The 26,220-nt window shown below is 39.4% G+C and overlaps 1 protein-coding gene across 1 annotated transcript in view; it reads left to right on the top strand.

Annotated features, from left to right (window-relative positions):
- The window catches only part of LOC137617305 (uncharacterized), a 150,703-nt gene that overhangs the window by 69,424 nt on the left and 55,059 nt on the right, over positions 1–26,220 (top strand). Inside the window, exon 15 of the mRNA XM_068347310.1 lies at positions 21,470–22,949. Within this exon, the coding sequence (XP_068203411.1) occupies positions 21,470–22,949 (1,480 nt within the window). The remainder of the gene's footprint in view (positions 1–21,469; positions 22,950–26,220) is intronic.

The raw sequence follows: 26,220 nt of genomic DNA, 5'->3' as shown, positions 1-26,220 counted from the left end.
GAAAAACAGTTTTCCATCAGTAAATAGCGTGTTTTCAATGAAATTGACCTATATTTCCACCGTTAATAAGCTTATAGTGTTTAATACGCAACGAGGAAGGCTATGTACACAGGAGCGAATATCTGCGAATCGAATAACGACAAATAAATGAGAAATAACTCAGGAGCATAGGATGCCAATATTGGGTATTTTTTCGTGGATTTTCAATGCATCTCAGAAAATAATGTATAGAAAAGAAAATGTTAGTCATGCCATTATTCATAGATTCTCCTGTAAATTTCCCCACCGAAAATCGCCGGTTTCCACCGGTTGGCCCACATTAACGTAAGATATGTTAGGGTACATCTTATTAACTATTTATTTGCGACGGAAATTAAGGTTATTTTTTAAGAAAACAATTTTTTTGTAAAACGGCATTTCTTTATTAGTAAAGCTTTTACCGTGTTGTACTATAATAATACCGTGGTAAGGTTTTGCTCGTCATGTTTTTATTCCATTACCAATTTTCTTAACAATTGTCCATCAAAGAACTGCGATATGAAAAGAATTAAATTCCTACCTAATGTATATTATTTTGTGTGGTATAAAGATACTTGTATGTGAATTGAAATTGTATGTGATGTAAATTCAATATACTATGTTGATATAGACATTTTGGACTAATACTGCTGCTTTGGTCCTGCCAGACATGCAAGTCTGAAGCGCCCTGAGCCTTCACCCGATGCCCTCAGAGTTTCCTTCAGGTATATTTTGGGTTTTTATAGATTTTATCCATTCTTGTTTTCATCCATTGGGTTTTTCCAACTGTTTTTAATATACTGATTATTAATTAAATAACAGAAGCGGTTTGCTAACATGTTACGGAAACAGGCTATTGAAGCGACCTGTATTTTTCATGCCTGTGATAATGATTTCTTTCTTTTTATTTAATATTATGCATTTTAGATTACACCTTTCATTGATATTTTTGTGAGATTTCTTATTTTTTCAATTTTATCTAGATTCTATTTTTTGCATTTTGACTAACTTTTGTATACAAATTATTTCCTTTTTTCTTTTCATACCTAAACTCATATTATTAAGTAGAAATACTACATAGTCAAATTTTTAACTCCATATGAAATAAGATTTTGAAGTGTGAAATTTAAGTTACATTAAGATAGTTATGAATTGTAAATAAGTAGAAATATATTAAGATATCTATAATTTGAATCCTGTGAGCTTCAAAATTTTGGTTGAATGTAAAATTTACGTCATTACATTGACTGGAGTAAGTTTGATATGGAACTATATCAGGTCACGTTGAATTTCAGGCCACAAATTGACGCTACTTAACTTTACTGTGTTGTTTTAATTCCTTATTCTTTTATTTTAATTCACTCAGACACACAAGCATCAAGCGACCTGAACCGGATAACTTGAAGCGAGTTTCTTTCAGGTATAAAACGGAATATTTTAAGATAATCAGTTTTTATAATTTCTTTAAACGTTATTAGAAATTAGTCTCGTCTTTTTGGATTACATAAATTACTCATTGTTATCAATGATTCCCTGTTTTAATCATAATTAACATGTATTCATTTATTGATTCTACAATTTCCTTATGATGATAATATATCTGGCGTCTTTGACCTTTATAATCGTAACGCCGGCATGACATGAACATAGAGTTATTAGAAATAGAATTCATATTTTTTCAATAATAAAACTAATTTTTTTTATTAGTGTCCATAAGTAGAAATTTATTTCTAGTTTAGTAATTTTTGTTATTAAAATTTTTAGTCAAATTAATAACCTAATTCGCTGAGCAGCGCAATTGAAGTGTTTATTTATTTTCATTTCTAAAACTGATAAACAACTTTCTTGTTGTGCCAGCAATGCCCTGAAAACAGTAGATGGGTATAATAAGATCTATTCTTCCACAAAATGTCTTTGCATAGTTGTTTCTGATATAAAGTAGAAAGTCTGATATTCTTGGCCTGTACTAATTCTTGATGCGTTTATCTTAAGATTTTGCCACTTGACATAAAGAAATGTCAGTGTAGAAAAATTGGTTTTCGAGGAACATTCTGCATATCTTTTTACGTGTGCAGGACTGTTAAAACTTTACTGTACTCGCCCGGATTCCCTCAGGAGTGAACTCCTATGGGCAGTAACTGGCTCTCTCTCTCCAACTCTAATCGTTAACCCTTTTACCCCCAATGCTATTTGGAACTTTCCAACCCTTAACTCCCAGGCGTTTTTCTTTTTCAAGCACGTTTTGCAATATATTTTTTTAGATTGCGCTGACAGCCTTAATTTTCGTCAGAGAGAGGTCAGGTTGGTCTCATTATTTTGGAAAATGCCTGAAGTTTCTCATAGAGTTATCAAAAATATACCAAATAAAATGCAAATAGCAGTTTTTTTTGGCAAGAACGTACCGGTACGTCCATGGGGGTTAAGGGATGAGTTTTGTGAAACGTACCAGTACGTCCATTGTGGGTAGAAGGGTTAATAAATGATACTTTCGCCAACTTTGATAGTCGATAACTGACACTTTCTCCAACTCTTATTGGCAAAATCTATAAGAGCCATATAGCCAATATGGCTAATTTTATCCTCCTCTCTATAGCCAATGCTCAGGTAGGAATATTGACACTTTACCTAACTAGCCCATATTCCCTAAGAGACATCTTCTTTAGGCTCTTAACTTGCGTTATGTATGTAGGCCACATACATATGTATAGGCTACATGACCAGTAATTTTCAATATTAAACTTACCCGGTGATCATATAGCTGTCAGCTCTGCTGCCCGACAGAAAAACCTAAGGACGAAATACGCCAGCGATCGCTATACAGGTGGGGGTGTACATCAACAGCGCCATCTGTCGAGCAGGTACTCAAGTACTCCATGTCAACACAGAACCAATTTTCTCTCTGTCGTGCCACCGGCAAGACCTACTAAATACGCTGTTGTTTTCTGGATTGATTTTCACGTTATTTGGTGAAGTATTCATTTCTGGTTATTAGCTATCGCTGTGCAGAAGTTATCTTCAATACTTCCTTGCATTCTTTTTATGAGTTTTGGATTATTTGTTGACGACTTGGATAGATTTTGAATTCCCCCCTTTGACCAATTCAAGATGTCTGACCCTTCTCAAGTCCCCAAGTACAGGAAGTGTAGCGCTAGGGACTGTTCAAGGCGTCTTCCGAAGGCCTCTATCGATCCGCACACCGTTTGTTCCAATTGTAGGGGTAAAGCCTGTCAATTGGAAGATCGATGTGAGGAATGCGTTGGGCTTTCGGAATTCGATTTTCAAGAATTCCTGAAATATGCACGTAGGCTAGAGAAGGATAGGATCAGGAGGAGTTCGTCTCGCTCAATTGATTTTTCCTCTCCCCATGCCCCACAACCTATTCCTTCCCCTGTAATGGTTGCACCTGACCCCCCTGCTAGCTCTCATCAACCTTCGATGGCAGATATGATGCGTGCCATCCAGGCTCTAGGTGAGAGAGTCGAGTCATTGGCGAATGACCGCAATCAACTCATGGCTGACGTCAGGGAGTTGAAAGGTAAAAGTGCAGTGGGAAGTGAAGTGAGTGTTAGTGCAGTGAAAAGTGTCAGTGTTACGCATGAGGGTGCGTCTGTTCGTGCCTGTCGTCCTCCCAGTCCGGGACCTCTTGCAAGCTCCCAAGCCCAGGGGAGAAGCAATGTCGTACGACCAAAGGGTTCGACAGGCTTTAATCAGCGGACAGACGTTCCCTCCGTGGTTTCGGACGTATCTTGCCTAGATCGTCCCACCCACAAGAAGACGAGTGAGCCCGTTCATTCCTCGTCTGCGGAAGAGGTTTCACGCCAGAAACGATGGACCAAGGTCTCACGGCCTCTTAAACGCAAGGTCCCTTCCGAGCAAGTCCAACGGCCCAGGTGTAGCCACTGGGTCAGTTCGGACTCGCTGCAGTCCTCCGACGACTGCACACCTCCTAAGAGGGGCAAAGTGGTACCGCAACAGGCAGTAACTCCGTCTGTTGCCGCACCAGCTGTTGTAGACCCTAAGTGGTCTTTGCTGCAGTCTATGCAGACTCAGTTAGCTGCTGTTATGCAGGAGTATCGTGTGGAGAAGGTTGACGCTGCACCCGTTAACCTACAACCTACCACGGTTGTGCGCCCAGCAGACGCTGCGGCTGCTTGCTCCCACACTCCAGCTGTGAGAGCTCCTCCACCCATGCGCAGTCGACCCTGCCAGACGCATGCTGACGTTCACAGACGCACGGAACCCTCCGTTGACGTTCGTGTGCTACCACAACAACAGGAGGGTGGAGTTAAGCTGCCGTGTTTTGACGCGGTGCGTCAGCCTCCGCAACCCACGGTGGTCTCCGCTATCCGTACACAGTCGGGAGTAGACGCTTTGCGCACCCACTCAGCTATGGTTGTTGCCAGTTCTCAGACTGACCAACAGTGGCATGACGTTGGGTCCAGTGCAGCCACGCATGCACCCGTGCTGCCGGACTCAGCCGTCCAGCCTTTACCTACTCCGTTGCCTCTTCCTCCTCAACATTCAGACGATGGACTCTCTGATGATGACGAAGGTGCACATCTTGACGACCAACACTCGGACATCGACGAACCCAAGACTACGCCTCCCTCCTTAGACTTTAGGAAAGTGCTTGCGCTGTTCAAGGATTTATATCCGGATCAGTTTGTGTCTGCAGCACCACGCTCGCCTCCCTCTGAGTTCGCTTTAGGCATGCAGTCAGCAGCACCTGCCTTTACGAAGCTCGTACTCGCTCGCTCGTCCAAGAGAGCTTTAAGGGTACTGGGAGAGTGGTTGCAGTCCAAAAAGCAACTTGGGAAGACATCCTTCATGTTTCCCCCGGCCAAGCTTGCTTCCAGATCTAGCGTCTGGTATGCCACGGGAGAAGTTCTCGGCTTGGGAGTTCCTGCCTCTGCCCAGGGCGACTTATTAAGTCTGGTAGACTCTCCCCGCAGGCTGGCTATGAGACGCTCCAAGATTTGCTGGACTCCTTCGGATATGGACCATCTTATGAAGGGAGTTTTCCGTGCATTCGAAGTCTTTAACTTCTTGGACTGGTGTTTGGGAGCGTTGAGCAGGAAGACCTCCCCTTCTGATAAGGAAACTTCCATGCTCATTATGTCCTGCATGGACAAAGCCATTCGGGATGGTTCTAGTGAGCTTGCGGCTTCTTTCGTGTCCGGGGTCCTCAAGAAGCGGGATCACCTTTGCTCCTTCTTGTCAGCTGGAGTCACCCCATGTCAAAAGTCGGAGCTTATGTTTGCTCCGCTTTCAAAGTGTCTCTTCCCTGAAGAGTTGATCAAGGAGATTGCCGCCTCCTTGATCCAGAAAGATACTCATGACCTGGTTGCGTCATCCGCACGCAAAGCCACCCCTTTGCCCTCCGTGCCTAGACCCAGGATGGACATTCCAGCGTCAAGGTTCATTCCGCCCTTTCGTGGCAGAGCCTCCAGCAGAGGAGGTGCTCGTGCCGGAAGTCAACGTGGGAGCAAGAAGAAGGGATCCAAGTCCTCTAGAGGCAGAGTCTGACTGCCACCTTCTTCAGACAGCAGTGGGAGCCAGGCTCAAGAACTACTGGCAGGCCTGGGAGAACAGGGGCGCAGACGCTCAGTCTGTGAAGCAGCAAGAGGTGTCTCTCTTACTACAAAAGGGAGCGGTAGTCATAGTCCGGGACCATCAATCCCCGGGCTTCTACAACCGCCTCTTCTTAGTGGCGAAGAAGACAGGAGGGTGGAGACCGGTGCTAGACGTCAGTGCTCTGAATGTCTTTGTCACAAAGCAGACGTTCACCATGGAGACGACAAAGTCGGTTCTAGCATCGGTCAGGAAGGAAGACTGGATGGTCTCGTTAGACCTAAAGGACGCTTACTTTCACGTCCCCATCCACCCAGATTTCCAACCTTTTCTAAGGTTCGTTTTCGGGAAGGTTGTATACCAGTTCCAAGCCCTGTGCTTTGGCCTAAGCACGGCACCTCTAGTTTTTACCAAACTGATGAGGAATATTGCCAAATTCCTGCATTTAGCAAACATCAGAGCCTCCCTCTATTTGGACGACTGGCTTTTAAGAGCTGCGTCAAGTCGTCGCTGTCTGGAGAATCTACAGTGGACTCTGGATCTGACCAAGGAATTGGGTCTCCTGGTCAATATGGAAAAGTCCCAACTCGTCCCATCCCAAACTATAGTATACCTAGGAATGGAGATTCAGAGTCAAGCTTTTCGGGCTTTTCCGTCGGCCCCCAGAATCAATCAAGCCCAAGAATGCATCCAGTCCATGCTGAAGAAGGACCGATGTTCAGTCAGACAGTGGATGAGTCTGATAGGGACGCTTTCATCACTGGACCAGTTCATCGCGTTAGGGAGACTCCACCTCCGCCCCCTTCAATTTCACTTAGCTGCTCACTGGAGAAAGGACAAGACGCTAGAAGCGGTCTCGGTTCCTATTTCCGAGAAGATGAAGTCTTCACTGACTTGGTGGAAGAGCAACATTCTTCTCAGGGAGGGTCTGCCACTGGCTGTTCAGACCCCCGACCACCTTCTCTTCTCGGACGCATCGGACACGGGCTGGGGTGCGACATTGGACGGTCGGGAATGCTCGGGCACGTGGAATGCGGATCAAAGAACGTTGCACATCACCTGCAAGGAGCTACTGGCAGTTCATCTGGCCTTGAGAAGCTTCAAGTCCCTCCTTCTAGGCAAGGTGGTGGAGGTGAACTCCGACAACACCACAGCCTTGGCGTACATCTCCAAGCAAGGAGGGACTCATTCGATGACGTTGTACGAGATCGCAAGGGACCTCCTCACCTGGTCAAGAGATCGAAACATATCCCTAGTAACGAGATTCATTCAAGGCGACATGAATGTCATGGCAGACCGCCTCAGCCGGAAGGGTCAAATCATCCCAACAGAGTGGACCCTTCACAAGAATGTATGCAACAGACTATGGGCCCTGTGGGGTCAGCCTACCATAGATCTGTTCGCAACCTCGATGACCAAGAGGCTCCCAATTTATTGTTCACCGATTCCGGACCCAGCAGCAGTTCATATAGATGCCTTTCTTCTGGATTGGTCCCATCTAGACCTTTATGCGTTCCCCCCGTTCAAGATTGTCAACAGAGTACTGCAGAAGTTCGCCTCTCACGAAGGGACAAGGTTGACGTTGGTTGCTCCCCTCTGGCCCGCGAGAGAATGGTTCACCGAGGTACTGCAATGGCTAGTAGACGTTCCCAGAACACTTCCTCTAAGAGTGGACCTTCTGCGTCAGCCGCATGTAAAGAAGGTACACCCAAGCCTCCACGCTCTTCGTCTGACTGCCTTCAGACTATCGAAAGACTCTCGAGAGCTAGAGGCTTTTCGAAGGAGGCAGCCAGAGCGATTGCTAGAGCTAGGAGGACATCCACTCTCAAAGTCTACCAGTCGAAGTGGGAAGTCTTCCGAAGCTGGTGCAAGTCGAAATCAGTATCCTCAACCAGTACCTCTGTAACTCAAATAGCTGACTTCCTTTTATACCTAAGGAAGGAAAGATCCCTTTCAGCTCCCACGATCAAGGGTTACAGAAGCATGTTGGCAGCAGTCTTCCGTCACAGAGGCTTAGATCTTTCCAACAACAAAGATCTACAGGACCTCCTTAAGTCTTTTGAGACCTCGAAGGAGCGTCGGTTAGCCACACCAGGTTGGAACTTAGACGTAGTACTAAGATTCCTTATGTCAGCAAGGTTCGAACCACTTCAATCAGCCTCTTTTAAAGATCTCACTTTGAAAACTCTTTTCCTCGTCTGCTTAGCAACAGCTAAAAGAGTCAGTGAGATACACGCCTTCAGCAGGAACATTGGATTTACATCTGAAACGGCTACATGTTCCTTACAGCTTGGTTTTTTAGCCAAAAACGAACTTCCTTCTCGTCCTTGGCCCAAATCGTTCGATATTCCAAGCCTTGCTAATTTGGTTGGAAATGAACAAGAAAGAGTAGGCCTACTATGCTCGGTAAGAGCTCTTAAGTACTATTTGAGACGTACTAAGCCATTACGTGGACAATCAGAAGCTTTATGGTGCGCCATTAAGAAACCTTCGTTACCTATGTCGAAGAATGCAGTTTCTTATTATATCAGACTTTTGATTCGAGAAGCTCATTCCCATCTGAATGAGGAGGACCATGCTTTGCTGAAGGTAAGGACACATGAAGTTAGAGCTGTCGCAACTTCAGTGGCCTTCAAACAAAACAGATCTCTGCAGAGTGTAATGGATGCAACCTATTGGAGAAGCAAGTCAGTGTTCGCATCATTTTACCTTAAAGATGTCCAGTCTCTTTACGAGAACTGCTACACCCTGGGACCATTCGTAGCAGCGAGTGCAGTAGTGGGTGAGGGCTCAACCACTACATTCCCCTAATCCCATAAACCTTTTTAATCTTTCTCTTGAAATGCTTTTTATTGTTGTTTTTTTGGGTTGTCCGGAAGGCTAAGAAGCCTTTCGCATCCTGGTTGATTTGGCGGGTGGTCAAATTCTTTCTTGAGAAGCGCCTAGATTAGAGGTTTTGATGAGGTCCTTTAGTATGGGTTGCAACCCTTCATACTTCAGCTCCTAGGAGTCGCTCAGCATCCTATGAGGATCGCGAGGCTCAGTAAGGAAGACGTACTTAAAAAAGGCAGAGTAATTGTTCAAGTCGACTTCCTTACCAGGTACTTATTAATTTTATGTTTGTTATTTTGAATAACTGCTAAAATGAAATACGAAATACTTAGCTCTTAATGTTAACATATATGCTGGTCTCTACCCACCCCCCTGGGTGTGAATCAGCTATATGATCACCGGGTAAGTTTAATATTGAAAAATGTTATTTTCATTAGTAAAATAAATTTTTGAATATACTTACCCGGTGATCATAAATTAAAGGACCCACCCTTCCTCCCCAATAGAGACCCAGTGGGCCGAGGAGAAAATTGGTTCTGTGTTGACATGGAGTACTTGAGTACCTGCTCGACAGATGGCGCTGTTGATGTACACCCCCACCTGTATAGCGATCGCTGGCGTATTTCGTCCTTAGGTTTTTCTGTCGGGCAGCAGAGCTGACAGCTATATGATCACCGGGTAAGTATATTCAAAAATTTATTTTACTAATGAAAATAACATTTTTTTGGTTATTATATAAGATTCTGTATCTTCTTGAACTACCGAGTTATAGCTTCGATTTTATAATAGAAAACATTTGGTTCTCCTATAATTGTTACAGTTTTTTTAATGATAATTTTATATTTTGATTTGATAAGTGTAATTTTATACGTAAAGCTAACATCTTTACAATAAATAAATCGTTATGAGAGATTAGTGTGTCATAATTTAGTATTAAAAAGTAATTATATCTGTTTACATGTGTTCATGCTTTCATTGTTGGCACAATATCCCTACGTACAGTATAGTGGTAAACCCCAATTTGAAATTATTTTGGTTTTGTTCTTCGTATAACTTTTTATAATATACTGTAAAGATATCATACGCAAATATACAGTTTAATTTGCTTAAATATCCAATTGCTGCATTATTTGGATTCCTGAGAAAAAACTAAATATTAATATACTTTATTTTACCATTACTTTAATCCTACCTTCGATACTTTTATTTTCAGTGTTAATGATTGTTATACTTAAGGTTTGAAAAATATCAAGGACTTTGAAAGAAAAAAATGCTAGTGTATTCCTGTAACTGTGTTAATATCCATTGAGAACATAAAATTATTTGTATCCTTATAGATGCAATTTTCACTTCCCATCAATGTGTAAAGAAATAAGGTGACTACGTATTGTGTATGCAAAGGAAATTAAAGGTATAAACGTACACTTTTAACTTCAGTTTCCATTTTGGTATACAAACAGTAAGGTGTGGTAGTTTATTGCCTAATGTGAATCTTTGACACAAAATATGATATCAAATATAAGTTCTACATGATACAAAGTTGTGAAGGTTTGTGAAGTGACTCATATTTAGGAATCTGAAGTTGAAAGGGTAAATGGGATAGTGACTTATCTGTTGGTTTTACTGCAGCCACCCCACCTATGGGAAACAGTTTAGTTTTCATAAGGAAAGTTATATATATATATATATATATATATATATATATATATATATATATATATATATATATATATATATATATATATATATATATATATATATATATATATATATATATATATTGTGGGTTACAGTGCAGTTTCACTTAATTAAGTAATTGTATGTATAGTGTATATATATATATATATATATATATATATATATATATATATATATATATATATATATATATATATATATATATATTGTGGGTTACGTTACTGTTTATTTTTTTTAATAATTATATATATACAGTATATATATATATATATTATATATATATATATATATATATATATATATATATATGTGTGTGTGTGTGTGTGTGTATATATATATATATATATATATATATATATATATATATATATATATATATATATATATATATATATATATATATATATAATATATATATATATATATATATAGTGTTGCATTACATTTTCATTTTTATAACAAATTATATGAATAGATAAATACATACATAAATATTGTTTTACATTACATTTCCATTTTAATTAAACGCATACAATACCCAAAATATTTCACAACCCACGTTTAACCCACCAGGCACACGAGCATCAAACGACCTGAGTCCGAAGGCGTAAAAAGAATCTCCTTCAGGTATAAGAGAATTTGCCAACATTTTATTTGTTAAATTCTTTCTTATACATGTTCCCAGGAACATGCATTAAAATATACTTTAGATAACCTAGATATAATTTTTTATTTAATTTTTGTATCATATTCCGTGGAAGCCTTCTTTGTCAAGCTTAAAAGTTTTTTTTAATATAAAGATTTTGAATTATATTTCTTGACTCTTATCATCAGCGTGAAATTAATTATTTTTTAGAGTTCATATCACATACGTAAATTTTAATATTTTTAATATTCTTTGTTTTCTTAAAAATTATTTTAGTTTTCGTAGACTTTGTTTATTTATAACATAGCAAAGACTTTATAATCATTTTAATTTTTTCACTGTAAATCTATTTTTAAATACAAAAATTTTTTTTCTTAGATATTTTTGGCTCTCTTTAACAACAATGTTGCTGCTACATCAACAAATTAGATCTTGATAAATTTATGTACGATTAGATTTTGTAAAAAATAATTTGCAAATTTTTTTTCATAGCGAAGTAAACCTCTTAAACTCATTTTTTTTATTTCATTTTTTTCAATATTAAACTTACCCGATAATCATGTAGCTGTCAACTCCGTTGCCCGACAGAATTCTACGGAAGGGATACGCCAGCGATCGCTATACAAGAGGGGGGTGTACTCACAAGCGCCACCTGTGGCCAGGTACTGCAGTACTTCTTGTTGACACCACTTCAATTTTTCCTCTGTCGTGCTTCCGGCAAGACGTTCATGGATACGCTTATAATTTTGGAGTCTTGTTCACGGTTTTTGGTGAAGTATTGCTCTAAGATTTCAGCTTTCGCTATTCAGGAAGTTTTATTATTAGCTTAGCTAGCTTTTGGAATTAATTTGATTAATTATGGTGACGAAGAGAGTATGAACTCTCTTTCACCTTTAAATGGCCGACCCTTCCCTTAGACGGAAGTGTTGGTGTCTAAGAGAGTATAGACTCTCTCTCTTAATTTTGCTTAACAAAAGTTATAGATTTATTTTATATCTCTCCGCCTTTTATAGGCCTCTTCGATTAACTTCCTTTTTTATAAATTTATTAAAATTAATTTTTATATTTGTTTATATTCGACCTTTCCTAATAGTAGGCGGTCTTTTCTTGTACCGAAGTTAATTAACATTGAGCCCGTCATTTCGGTTTTACCTGTTAACATATTATGCTATTTTAATGTTTTTGAAAGAATTTCTTTGATAGTCTCGTACTGTTTCAAAGTTGAACTAACGTTTTGTTTTGTCTCTGCAGTTGTTGACGTTCAGAACGTTCAACTTGCGCTCTATCGTTACGATAGAGAGAGAATTTTCACGGTGTCACGTTGCAGTAAGAGTAAACCGTTTATAGCGTTTTGTTCATTCTTTCTTAGCTTAATGGTTTTAATTCTAATAAAGGAACTTTTTGTTTGGGAAATCTTTCAGTTTTTTTCCTTTAACAATAATATGTTTTAACGAGTATATATGATTGGGCTCTTCTCTCAGGTTCTAAGTCAAGAGAGAGAGAGAGAGAGAGATAGAGACGGAGGGAGAGAGAGCTGGATAAACGTTTCGTTCAAGCGAGTAACGTTGTTATCGTTTTTGCTCTTCTCCCTAGTCTCTTTAGGGGAAGAAGGTAAACGTTTCTAGAGTTTATTCTTGTTCTCAAGCTTTATGCGGTGAGAGATTTTAAACGTAGTTTATTTGATCTAGTGTTTAGTCTCTTTCCAGCCACTGAATTATTTATCTTTCATTAGATTTTTCTGTTACATTGTAATTCTGTTTTCGCAATTACTAACTTTTAAGGAAGGATAGAATTGCGTGTTTCAGGTACAAACCTTAAAGTTTCGAGTTCAGTGAAATAAGTGCAAACAGAAATTCAAAAGTGATAAGTGATTAGCGCAAAGTGTGTCAGTGTTGTGCGTGAGGGTACTTCTGTGCGTGCCAGTCGTCCTCCCAGTCCGGGACCTCTTGCAAGCTCCCAAGCCCAGGGGAGAAGCAATGTCGAAGGGCAAAAGGGTTCGGCAGGCCTTGATCGGCGCACAGAAGTATCCTCGGTGGTTGCGGGTGTGTCTTACAGAGACCGTCACTCCCACCCGCAGACGATTGAGCCCTTATTTTACTCGTCTGCAGAAGAAATTTTGGGGAGAAAACGCTGGACTCAGGTCTCAAGACCTCTTAAACGTAAAGTCCAGACTTCTAGAGTTCAACAACCCGGATGCAGTCTTTGGGTTAGCTCTGACTCTCCGCAGTCATCAGGTGACTGCACACCTCCTAAGAGAGGTAAGGTGATGCCGCAACAGACCTCATCTTCTGTTAAGGCTTTGCCTCAGCAGACCTTAGCGTCTGCCGACCCCAAGATGACTTTGCTGCAGTCCATGCAGTCACAGCTTGCGGTCTTATGCGTGAGTGTCAGGCTGAGAAGGTTACACCTCCTCCTGCGATCGCTCCGCCTCACCGCAGTCCAGTCTGCCAGGCGTACGATGTTGAGGTTCCTCAGGATACCTTACCGCGTACTGAGTTGCCAGTTACCAGCGGTGTGCAGCAACCTCCGCCTTCCTTAAGGCAACCTCAGCAATGGGAGCAGGAATCTTATGCCTTACTTCCTCCGCTTCCGCTTGCGGTTCCACCAGCGAGGCAACAATCTCTTGAGGTACGACAACCTCTTCCATCAATGAGGCAGCCACCTCAGCACTCGCTGCAGCGACCTCAACCCTCCTCAAGGCGAGAGCCTCAACTCCTTAGGCTAGCACCTCAGGAACCTCTACTCGCGAGACAAGAACTGCGTTCTGCGCAGCCACTACCTCAACTCTCGCAGCTCACACCTCAGGAACCTCAACTCGTTCCTCAGGAACCTGCTACTGCGCATCCGCAACCCTTACAGCAAGCGCAACTCTTGAGGCAGCAACCTCATGCTATGAGTCAGCCACCTCAACGCATGCATCTGCCACTTTCTCCTCAACTTGAGCCTCTTCCCATTCAACTTGGAAATAACAAATGACAACAATAACACCTCATTACTTTCATAACTTGCATTTGTAATCATATACATGTATGCCTACACAAACATTATGATAATGGAGGTTATTTGTATTACTTAATATAAAAATATATATGTATTCCTTGCAATATATTTTTAACAAAATCGCAAAATATGGCAAAAATATCTTCAAAACAATAATGAATCATGAGTTATGAATGTAAGGTAAATATTATGTTGATATTAAAACCCCATGCAAGCATGCATGAAGTAATGCAGTGTTGCCAACAGGGCGAGTTTCCCTTTTCTGAGGTGAAGTAGATTATAGTACATTTAGTGCAGCTTAATTCTACGATTATCATGCCGGCTATCAAATTCATCAACAAAACAGTCTAAATCAATTCCCTCGGCACGTGCACTTTCAATGGACAGTAATGCGATATTACTCACTCTAGCACTGGTCATGGAATTTCTGAGAAATGTTACACGCCATGCAACACGCTCTGCTTACTTTACAGCATGCTCTACATACAGCATGCTCTGCATACAGCATGCTCTGCATACAACATGCTCTGCATACCTTACCGCATGCTTCTCAGTCACACATCTTTGGTTGTTGCCAACTCACTAGACTGTCAAGCAGTTTCATAACGTTGCCTTCTAGTCTGCTGCTTTTGCACCAGTGAAACCCTCACTGAGAGAACTTAGTTTTTCTCGGATATGGTCCCTGTAGATGAGTAAGTGCTTTTCTCCCTCCTTCTGATATTCCCTTGAGGACTCTGTCATTTGGAGAGGAGCCTTTAGCTGCGTAGCCTCATATGGACTTTTATTTAAGCATAACATGCTTCCAGGGAAGGTAATGGTTCCACTTCAGTCGCTAACCCCGTCTGTTACCACACCTGCTCCCATAGACCTTGAGCTGTGTTGCAAGACATGCAGTCCAAGCTTAGTCCTTGTTAGAGGATTTTTTGTTTACGGAGTCAGTGTGTCACTGGGAAGACGTTCAACAACCAGCAGAAGTGACTTGTTGTGACGCAGTGCGGCAACCTCAGCAACCCGATAAGGAGTTGTCTGTACGACCCAGACAGTCTAGACAGCTTCGGGTTGTCACTGTACTTCCTCGCTTCCCCATGGTTGACAGTTCACAGACTGTGCAGCAGTACCATGATCTTGTGTCCGGCTCCGTCAGACGACTGGCTTTTAAGAGCTCCCACAAGTCGTCGCTGTCTGGAGATTCTCAGATGGACTATGGATCTGACCAAGGAACTGGGCCTCCTGGTCAATTTTGAGGAGTCTCAGCTCGTCCCATCCCAGACCATTGTCTCCCTGGGTATGGATCTTCAGAGTCGAGCTTTTCGGGCTTTTCCGTCGGCCCCAAGGATCTTCCAAGCCCTAGAATGCATCCAGAGCATGCTGAGAAGGAACCGATGCTCAGTCAGGTAGTGGATGAGTCTAACAGGGACACTTTCATCGCTGGCCCTGTTCATCGTGTTAGGGAGACTCCACCTCCCCCCCTTCAGTATCATCTAGCTGCTCACTGGATAAAGGACATGACGCTAGAGACGGTCTCAGTTCCTGTTTCCGAAGAGAGGAGGTCTTCTCTCGCGTGGTGTAAGAACAGCTTTCTTCTCAAGGAAGTCTACCTTTGGCTGTTCAGAAACCCGACCGCCGTCTCCTCTCGGACGCATCAGACACGGGCTGGGGTGCGACTTTGGACGGACAGGAATGCTCGGGAACATGGAATCAGGAGCAAAGGACACTTCACATCAATTGCAAGGAGTTGTTGGCGGTTCTTCTGGCCTTGATAAACTTCAAGTCCCTCCAGCTTAACAAAGTGGTGGAGGTGGACTCTGACAACACCACAGCCCTGGCTTACATCTTCAAGCAGGGAGGGACTCTTTCGTGAAGTTGTTCTAGATCGCAAGGGACCTCCTCATCTGGTCTAAAGATCGAAAGCTCACGCTGGTAACGAGGTTCATTCAGGGCGGTATGAATGTCATGGCAGATCACCTCAGCCGGAAGGGTCAGGTCATCCCCACAGAGTGGACCCTTCACAAGAATGTTTGCAGCAGACTTTGGGCCCTGTGGGGTCAGCCAACCATAGATCTGTTCGCTACCTCGATAACCTAGAGACTCCTGTTGTATTGTTCTCCGATTCCAGACCCAGCAGCAGTTCACGTGGATGCTTTTCTGCTGGATTGGTTCCATCTCGACCTGTATGCATTCCCGCCGTTCAAGATTGTCAACAGGGTACTTCAGAAGTTCTCCTCTCGCAAAGGGACACGGCTGACGTTGGTTGGCTCCGCTCTGGCCCGCGAGAGAATGGTTCTTAGAGGTACTGCAATGGCTGGTCGACATTCCCAGGACTCTTCCTCTAGGAGTGAACCTTCTACGTCTACCTCACGTAAAGAAGGTACACCCAAACCTCCACGCTCTTCGTCTGACTGCCTTCAGACTTTCGAAAGACTCTCAGGAGCTAGGGGCTTTTCGAAGGAGGCAGCCAGAGCGATTGCCAAAGCAAGGAGAACATCCACTCTCAGAATCTATCAGTCGCAAGGGGAAGTCTTCCGTAGCTGGTACAAGACCAATGCAGTTTCCTCAACCAGTACCACTGTAACCCAGATTGCTGACTTCCTGTTATATCTAAGGAAAGTAAGATCCCTTTCAGCTCCTACGATCAAGGGTTACAGAAGTATGTTGGCAGCGGTTTTCCGCCACAGAGGCTTGGATCTTTCCACCAACAAAGATCTACAGGACCTCCCTAGGTCTTTTGAGACCTCAAAGGAACGTCGGTTGTCCACTCCAGGCTGGAATCTAGACGTGGTCCTAAGGTTCCTTATGTCATCAAGATTTGAACCTCTCCAATCAGCCTCTTTTTAGGACCTCACATTAAAAACTCTTTTCCTCGTGTGCTTGACAACAGCTAAAAGAGTAAGTGAGATCCACGCCTTCAGCAGGATCATTGTTTTCACATCTGAGACGGCTACATGTTCCTTGCAGCTCGGTTTTTGCTAAACGAGCTTCCTTCACGTCCTTGGCCTAAGTCGTTCGAGATCCCAAGCCTGTCCAACTTGGTGGGGAATGAACTGGAGAGAGTACTTTGCCCAGTTAGAGCTCTTAGGTACTATCTAAAAAGGTCTTAACCTTTACGAGGACAATCAGAAGCCTTATGGTGTGCTATCAAGAAACCTTCTTTTCCAAGTTCTAAGAACTCAGTTTCTTACTATTCAGGCTTCTGATTAGGGAAGCACATTCTCATCTGAAGGAAGAAGACCTTGCTTTGCTGAAGGTAAGGACACATGAAGTGGGAGCTGTGGCTACTTCAGTGGCCTTCAAACAGAGCCATTCTCTGCAGAGTGTTATGGATGCAACCTATTGGAGAAGCAAGTCAGTGTTCGCATCATTCTATCTCAAAGATGTCCAGTCTCTTTACGAGTACTGCTACACCCTGGGACCATTCGTAGCAACGAATGCAGTAGTAGGCGAGGGCTCAGCCACTACATTCCCATAATCCCATAACCTTTTAACCTTTCTCTTGAATACTTTTTATGGGTTGTACGGTCGGCTAAGAAGCCTTCCACATCCTTGTTGATTTGGCGGGTGGTCAATTCTTTCTTGAGAGCGCCGAGGTTAAAGGTTGTGATGAGGTCCTTTAGTATGGGTTGCAGCCCTTGATACTTCAGCACCTTAGAGTTGTTCAGCCTCCTAAGAGGAACGCTGCGCTCAGTAAGGAAGACGAACTTATTTAAGGCAGAGTAATGGCTCAAGTCGACTTCCTTACCAGGTACTTGTAATTTCATTGTTATTTTGAATAACTGATAATATGAAATACGGGATACTTAGCTTCTTGATATACATGTACACTGGTTTTCACCCACCTCCCTGGGTGTGAATCAGCTACATGATTATCGGGTAAGTTTAATATTGAAAAATGTTATTTTCATTAGTAAAATAAATTTTTGAATATACTTACCCGATAATCATGATTTAATTGACCCACCCTTCCTCCCCATAGAACCAGTGGACCGAGGAAAAATTGAAGTGGTGTCAACAAGAAGTACTGCAGTACCTGGCCACAGGTGGCGCTTGTGAGTACACCCCCCTCTTGTATAGCGATCGCTGGCGTATCCCTTCCGTAGAATTCTGTCGGGCAACGGAGTTGACAGCTACATGATTATCGGGTAAGTATATTCAAAAATTTATTTTACTAATGAAAATAACATTTTTCAGTTCCACTCAATTAAGGTAGTACCATACCTTGATGATAAATTAATTATAATATGGCTAAATATTATCTATAAAAAACATCTTTCGTAGATAAAAAAGCTGAATTTTATTATATATTTTAAACATCAATTGTGACAGTACACAATTAACACTTCTTATTTTTATTTCAATTTGTGAAAATTTGCCAAAGGTGACATGGCGTACATTAATCATAAGGATTTTCTACGATAGAATTTTATAGTTGAGTTTCATTGATGCTCAAAAATTTTTGTGATTTTAGATATTGATTGACACTGGTAGTCTACTGTTTTTTACAACTCAGGAGTATTGCATAGGATTAATAAATGTGCAAAAAAACCACCCATTATTCAACCAAGTCAAGTGAACAGATTTAAGATTTTGCAAGATTGTGTACTTTCACAACAAAATCTTCCTTGCATAACTGTTTATAAGTTACAACCTCACTGCCATCAACATTAGTATGAAGGACAATTACTTTTGATTATACAGTAGTTGGTGTTACATGGCACTATTTTGCAGTTGTAGCTATGTTTACTTTTCTCAGGTTACCAATAAGGGTGGTTAAAATTCAACGTATTTTTAAACTATAAATTTTATAATGAATACTTAATGTGGAATCTTATTCTCATAATCAGTAACATCTTTAAGATGATTATTTCTTCCATTTTTGTAGGTTTGATGATGACTATTTTTATCAAATAATCATATACTATTTATCCTCTTTTTATGATTTCGTACAACTAATTATTGATATCTGTTATAATTGTTGAGAATTATATAAGAAAAGTATTTCGTTATAACCAGTATTCCATCTTTTGTAAAGTATGACTTTATCGTGCCATTTTTTTAATTGTATATAAAACCTGTTTAATATTTTCGTAAGCTTGAAAAGTCCCATCAGTTGATGTTATTCATCTTTCATGTTCAAGCAGATACTTTTATTTTATTACTGTGTTTCTTGTATTTGATAAAATAAATATCAGGGTATACACAGGGTTAACTTTCTTATAGATAGAAGCATAGTAAGTATTTGTGATATAACTTTGATTATCTGTAGATACAAAGGAATATGAGCAGGGATTAATATTTTATTTTAATAATCCATATTACATATCATCTTCATTGGCTTATGTAATACAGTACATTGATTTCACCAGACACAAAAGCTTTAAGAGACCCGACGCCCAAAGCAGGAAAAGGATATCCTTCAGGTATAAGTGGTATTTTTTATTCATCCATACTTTCTACAATGGAATATTTATCTTTATAAGTTTGTGACTTAATATTCTAATTACTCTCATCAATCAATGTGAGTACTGTACTATCTTCGATATGTTTGTGCGACTTGTTAAGCAATCCTCGATTTCATATATACTTCATTTCTAGAATAGTATTTTTTCATCATTGGCTTTTCACATTATTCAATTTTGAAGCATTTAATTGTCACACCAATATGCTTTTTTTTTTTTAGAATAGTTTTTTTTTTCTTAAACAAAATTTTATTCAATTCTGAGTGATGTTATTCTCAGTTTATTGTCCCAATTTTTTATAAATCAAAATTTGAAGAATGTCAGGTGTCTTAAAACTTGTTCGGACTATTTTGAATTGTATGATGATAGTATCGTTATGATTCCCCCCTTATTTGTGGTTTCCCCATATGCCTCCTGAAATTTAACGAGTGTATATTCTTTGTAAAATGGTAAGTTCCTCATAAGGTGCAGTTCAGGAACTACTTGGTGATGTTTAGCGCCCCCTTTGCTTTATATCCTTCTACTGTACTTTAGCTCCGTTCCTTCTTTCCTTCCATCCTCATTTCCAATATCTCTTGACTTTTCCACCTATGGGGGCTGAATGGTTTCCTATGGTTATTACCTCATAAGGTGCAGTGCAGGAACTACTTGGTGATGTTTAGCGCCCCCTTTGCTTTACTGTATATCCTTCTACTGTACTTTAGCTCCGTTCCTTCTTTTCCTTCCATCCTCCTTTTCAATCTCTATTGACTTTTCCACCTATTGTGGCTGAATGGTTTCCTATGGTTATTACCTCATAAGTTGCAGTGCAGGAACTACTTGGTGATATTTAGTGCCCCCTTTGCTTTATATCCTTCTACTGTACTTTAGCTCCTTTCCTTCTTTCCTTCTATCCTCCTTTTCAATTTCTCTTAACTTTTCCACCTATTGGGGCTGAATGGTTTCCTAGGCCCTAACACATGGCCATAAGACCTCATCAATGAATCTATTCCAAAAAGTGTATTGAACAATGTATTAAAAAGTTGACCACTTATCTAAACTAATCATATGTAAATATGAGCATGTGTTGTCCCTTTGTCATCAAGCTACGCAAATGCGTATTGCTCCAAAACAGCATATTTGTATTTATGGTTGGTCGTTTCTTGTCTTTAACACGGTACTGAGTAAAGTAGCGGTAGTTTTAGATTACAGTGAAACATACTGTAATTTCATTTTTTATAATTAATTTTTCAGTTGTCCATCATGTTTATTACGGTGTTATATTCATTAGAATTATGAACCACTTTTTTTTCAAAATTAGTAGTTTACAATTTAAATGGATCAGCACTGTTCTCAATATGCAACAGTCGTAGGAAGAATAAAGATTTTAAAGTGGGAATATATTAATTTAGATTAATAGATATGTTTGTGTATCTATATGTATATATAAATATCTATTTGTGTATGTATATATGCTGTACTTTAATATTAAATCATTGCTTTCTCATTTCTTACCCGATGTTCAGAGGCAAACCCTGTGATTTCATATTGAAATAGTATCATTGAACTTATCACGATTAGTGACATGTCTGAATATTGTCTCTGTTTCAAGTGGGAAATCTTTTTCGATTATTTAGTCCTCGTTTGAAGATTTTTTATTTTCTTACAATAAGCTATAAAGAATACCATAGAGACATTCTTGAATCAATACTGATTTTAGTCTTTATAGCATATTTGAGAGCTGTTTATTATTGAATTGATTGCAAGGATTATTTATATGATTTATCCCTTATTTAGTGCACAGGAAATAACAATGTTTATTGCAATCAAATTGTATTAAAAATTGTGTTTACAGAGAGCAATGTTAGCCTACTTATATATACTGTACACACATTTATTGTATCATGTTTTCTTATACATACTGTCATCAAAATATATGTATAAATTTTCAGTTAGATGTGAATTTATCTCTGGTTCCTATTTAGGACTATCTATACTTCAGGTTATGTATGTTTTCTATTTTACCTTTGTACTAGACTATAGTTCTTCTAGTACCTCATGGATTACTTGTTCATTCACATTTTATACTGTTGGCACAATTTCCTTGACCCTTGTGGAGTTCTGTTTTACAAACTTCTACTCTAAGACTAGGACCACAAGGATAAGTAGAGTTATGTTTATATGTGTATTTTAGACTACATTTTATTGACCTCTTGGCGCTTTATTAACAAAATATATATACGCAAGTATATTCATAGATTTGTTATTTCAGGAGAATCAGTGGCCGAAGTGGGAGCGACTCCTCTGGTGGTGGCGCCCGCGGTGTCTTGAAGAGAATGGCGCGTGTCACGAGTGATGAAACTAACCAAGTGGTCAGCCCTGGCAGAACTTCTTCCAACGAGGAGCAAGGAGTTCTAGGAGCAGGGTTGCCCCTGCTCCAAAGACTGAAACTCCTCAAAGAGAAAGAAGAGAAAGAAGACAAGGAAAGGCAGAGAATCAAGGAAGAGGAGGTGAAGCAACAAGAACCTGCTCCAGTTGAAGAGGAACCAGAAGTTATTGGTGCTGGATTGCCTCTCTTTGCACGGCTCAGGCTCCTGAAGGCAAAGGAAGAAAAAGATAGACTGGAGAGGGAGGAGAGAGAAAAGTCTGAAAAGGATAAAGTTAAGGAAGAAGATACTGACAAAGCAGCGGAACCTCCCAAAAAGTTGGTGTCGCCCGTGAAAGATCAGCCAGCGAAAACTCCAGAAGCACAAGAGGGACCAGCCAAAGAAGTGCCTGCACAGCCAGCGGAGGTCAAACCAAAGATTGGTGGTGGACTGATGAAGAACAGGCTTCGAGCTGCCATTCTCTCTAAACCAGTACCGGCTGCAGCACCATCAGCAGCAGCAGCAGCAGCAGAAGGAGGCTCTGCTTCAAAAGCAGAGCCTACTACTTCTGCAGTAACCTCTTCGTCATCTGCCACAACCACGCCGACGTCAACCACATCGACGGCGGAGGCTCCAGCTGCTGGTGGGTTAGCGGGTATTCTAGCAAAGAAAGCGAAGGCAGATGCCGAGGCAAAATCCCAAGTGAAGAGTCCCATCAACGATTTGAATAAAGGTCTAGACACAAAACCCACCAGTGAAGGAGCTGTAGACAAAGTAGGCAATAATAATACACTAGCAACAAAAGATATTCATGCCAATAGTAACAGTGTGCAAGGAGGAGATGCGTTAGAAAAAGCTTTTGGTAAACTGCTCTCTAAGAAACTCAACACGTCACTAAAAGATAAACCTAATTCACCTGTGATAGAGAAACCTACTACGGAGGTTCTCAAGTTACAATTTACAACGACTAAAGACAAAATAAATCGAAGTGATAGTTTTAAGAGAGCTATGGACGAAGGTTTAATTAGAAGTACAGATGAAAGTGATTTGAATATCAAACCTTCCGATGAAGTGAAAAAAGTTGAACGCTCAAAAGAGAGTGAAAGTGAAGAAGCCAAACAAATTTCCGAAGAAAAGAAAGGTGGGGAGAGTCAGAGTGAAAATGAAGTGTCTCCTATAAGTGATTCAAAGCAGATAGTTAGCAAACAGGAAGCAGAGGAGGGTAGAAGAAAAAGTATTGATAAGACATCTTCTAAACCTGAAAATGAAGAAGGGCTTCTGAGGCGAGGATCAAGTGAGAAAAAAGATAGCTCTCCAATAGAAGCCAGAAGACAGCCTTCAATAAATGTACCGACCATTCATCACAAGAAAATTGATTCCTTAAAAGTAAGCAAGTTGTACTTTCTAAAGTTTAGTGCAATATATATATATATATATATATATATATATATATATATATATATATATATATATATATATATATATATATATATATATATATATATACAGTATATATATACATATATCCGCATGGGTACTTCCTTTTATACAATATGTTGTATAAAAGGCTGAGTTGTACAAAATCTTTCCAGGTTATATAGCATTAGCAATCTTTTACTTGGCATTTGGGTCTTGGAAAAGGTGTGGACATATTTGTCAATGAAAAGTAGTTAAATTTCCAAGTACTGTAAGCTGACTTTGGTTGTACAGTATTAGTGATGCTGTTTGTGGTACCCTTTTGTGTCATTACATCATAGTGGTGATTACCACAAAAATCTTACTAATATTTATTAAGATCAAGTATTTTTTATTCAATTAACCTTGATTATCAACTGGAAGTTTAAATTGGTCTGCTTAAGGGAGGAAAGTGCTTGTAAAATTCTGGTGTTCATACTTGCTGACAATTGGCACAGTATAGCTGCTAAACTTATCATATGAAATAAGTGTTTTCTATATGTTCTGAAAATTGTCCAGTTTTCATTAAGCTGTTTCTACTGGTTGCTGATACACATTATTTTCTAGATTTTAAACCTTTGTAGCCTGTTGTTCCTAGGGCTGGTTCCTCTAGGTATGCAGGTTGTTGATATTCTATCTAGACAGATTACCACAATTTTAACCCTATTACCCCCAGGCTATTGGGAAATTTCCAACCCTTAACCCCCAGGGGGTTATTTTTTTCCCAGCACATTTTGCAGTATATATATTTTTTTAAATTGCTCTAACAGCCTTAATTTTTGTCATAGAGAGGTCAGGTTGGTCTCATTCTCTTGGAAAATGCCTGAATTTTCTCAAAAAATTATCAAAAATATGAAAGAAAAATTTTATAGCACTTTTTTGCAAGGACGTACCGGTACGTCCATGGGGGTAAAGAAATGGCTTTTGTAAAACATACCAGTACGTCCTTTGGGGGTAAAAGGGTTATTACTGTCATCTAAGGCTAAAGAAAAGAAAACATACGTGTTTCCAGTACCATTTCCTTGGTATTCTTGACTGACTGGAAGTTTTTGCAAACATACCACATTAGCTCAGCGAGTGGGAAGTAAAAGAGGTTTACATTGTACCATCCTTTTCTCTCTTTTACATATTCAAGTTGAAATTGCTTAGTGTCTGATAGAACTATATTGTCCAGCCACCTCTTGTCATGAATAATACCACTGTTTCATTGTCATTACTATGCAAGTTATGTCAAATTCCCTGAGCTTGTGCTAAGGTTTATATGTGGTCAATGCCATAAATAGTTTACAAAAATACTTTTGATATTGAAGTCAGAACTGTTAAAATCTGAATGGCCATGTAAAAAGTATGCAAAAGATTTTAATTTTGTTCAACGTTTACTGAAATTTTTCCATGTATGTCAGTCATCGTTCAACTTTTTTTTTTAAGTACCTCGATTCACATTTACCCAACTTTCACACATAAAAATTAAGTCGCTCTCAACGTGATAAAAAGAAGACTGCAAACAAAGAAAAGGGTTATTGGTAAACTTTGAGGAAACAACCAACATTATTATGAAAAAAGTCCATATGGTCGAAGTAGTTTGTTGTCTGTGATCATTACTGATGTAGGACAATGGATGAGAACCAGAAATGACATGCTTATTGTTGATAAGTTTATACACCTCAGTTTAACAAGCAGATTCTGTTCCTTAAGCTGCCTATTTCTAACTTGATTATCTAGAAAAGACATATGATGTATTTTGGTCTCAAAGATTCACCAGTGCATTCCTATCAATTCCATTGCCTCCCTCCAAGACTTTTAGAGCCAGGATAGATTGTTGTTTTAACAGTACTGTAGATTTAAATTGCTTATAGACAAAACTTAAAAAGACATTATTTACATGCTTACATACATAATATAGATACACTATTCATACAGAAACCCGACGTGGTGATCATAATACATGTATTCTAGACACAAAAGGTAGAGTGAAAAGCCTCTATTGGAGTTGGTACTTTCGTCTTATTGGTGACATCATATTGCAAGTCCAATGATGTGGTCAGTAAAACAAGAATGTTAACTTCAAGACTTTTCACTTTAACTTTTGTGATTATTATTTATATGTATATATATATATATATATATATATATATATATATATATATATATATATATATATATATATATATATATATATATATATATATATATATATTATTTATTTATAGATATAGATATTATATATATCATATATTATATTATATATACATACAGTACATACATACATACATTATATATATATATATATATATATATATATATATATATATATATATATATATATATATATATATATATATATATATATATATATATATATATGCAGTACATGCACACTACACATAATAAGGTAACGTACTGTACACCACTTGTTAAAAAAGTCAGCGCTCACAAATAATTTTGTCTATACAGTATATAACTTGTGCTTATTAGTAGGTAGATAAATAGCTAATGTTAATGAGATAGTTTTGCAAAGGTAAATGTAGATTTTGTTTTTAATATATTCCATATTGCAGCTTTATTTCTGTAAAACATCAACTGGTTTATTTCACATTATAAATTCTTAAAGTACTACTCGTACATTATTGAAATTATACCAATACTGGTGTATGTCCGAGAGAGTACAAATAGAGATGAATACGGACTAACTTTTTATAGTATCTTCAATAATTGAGAAAAACCTAAATATCTGTAGCTTCCTTGGGACCCGATATTATTGTTAACTTTTGTACTTTGTAATAATATTTTTTGAAGAATCATTAGTAAATATGTTCCCAGCTATTGCAAGTTTATAGACTAATAGATAATTTAGAGGAAATATATTTGGTTTGCAATGCTTACTTGGAAAAAAAGCTTTAAGACATGTTTTCAATTCAGAGATTTAATTATCAGTGTTTATGAACATAAAAATGGTTTGTTCCGTAACCGAAATACAAACCACGCTATTTACAAAGGGTTATTACTTTTAGCGTAGCTGAAATGGCGAGCCATTAGAATTTAACGAGGGTGTATTACCCCCCGCGCTAGTTAGCGGGGGGGGTAGGGGAGTGGTAGCTAGCTACCCCTCCTCCCCCTCACACACACGTGAATACTCACTTTCACTTTTGGCTCGAACTGTGACAGACGTCTCTGTCTTGGTCCTCGCTTGGCAGCCATTGTC

Source organism: Palaemon carinicauda, chromosome 23 (genome assembly GCF_036898095.1).
Source record: "Palaemon carinicauda isolate YSFRI2023 chromosome 23, ASM3689809v2, whole genome shotgun sequence".
NCBI classification, from domain to species: Eukaryota; Metazoa; Arthropoda; class Malacostraca; order Decapoda; family Palaemonidae; genus Palaemon; species Palaemon carinicauda.
The sequence above is the reverse complement of the archived record's forward strand: the minus strand, read 5'-3'. Positions and strand labels throughout refer to the sequence as shown.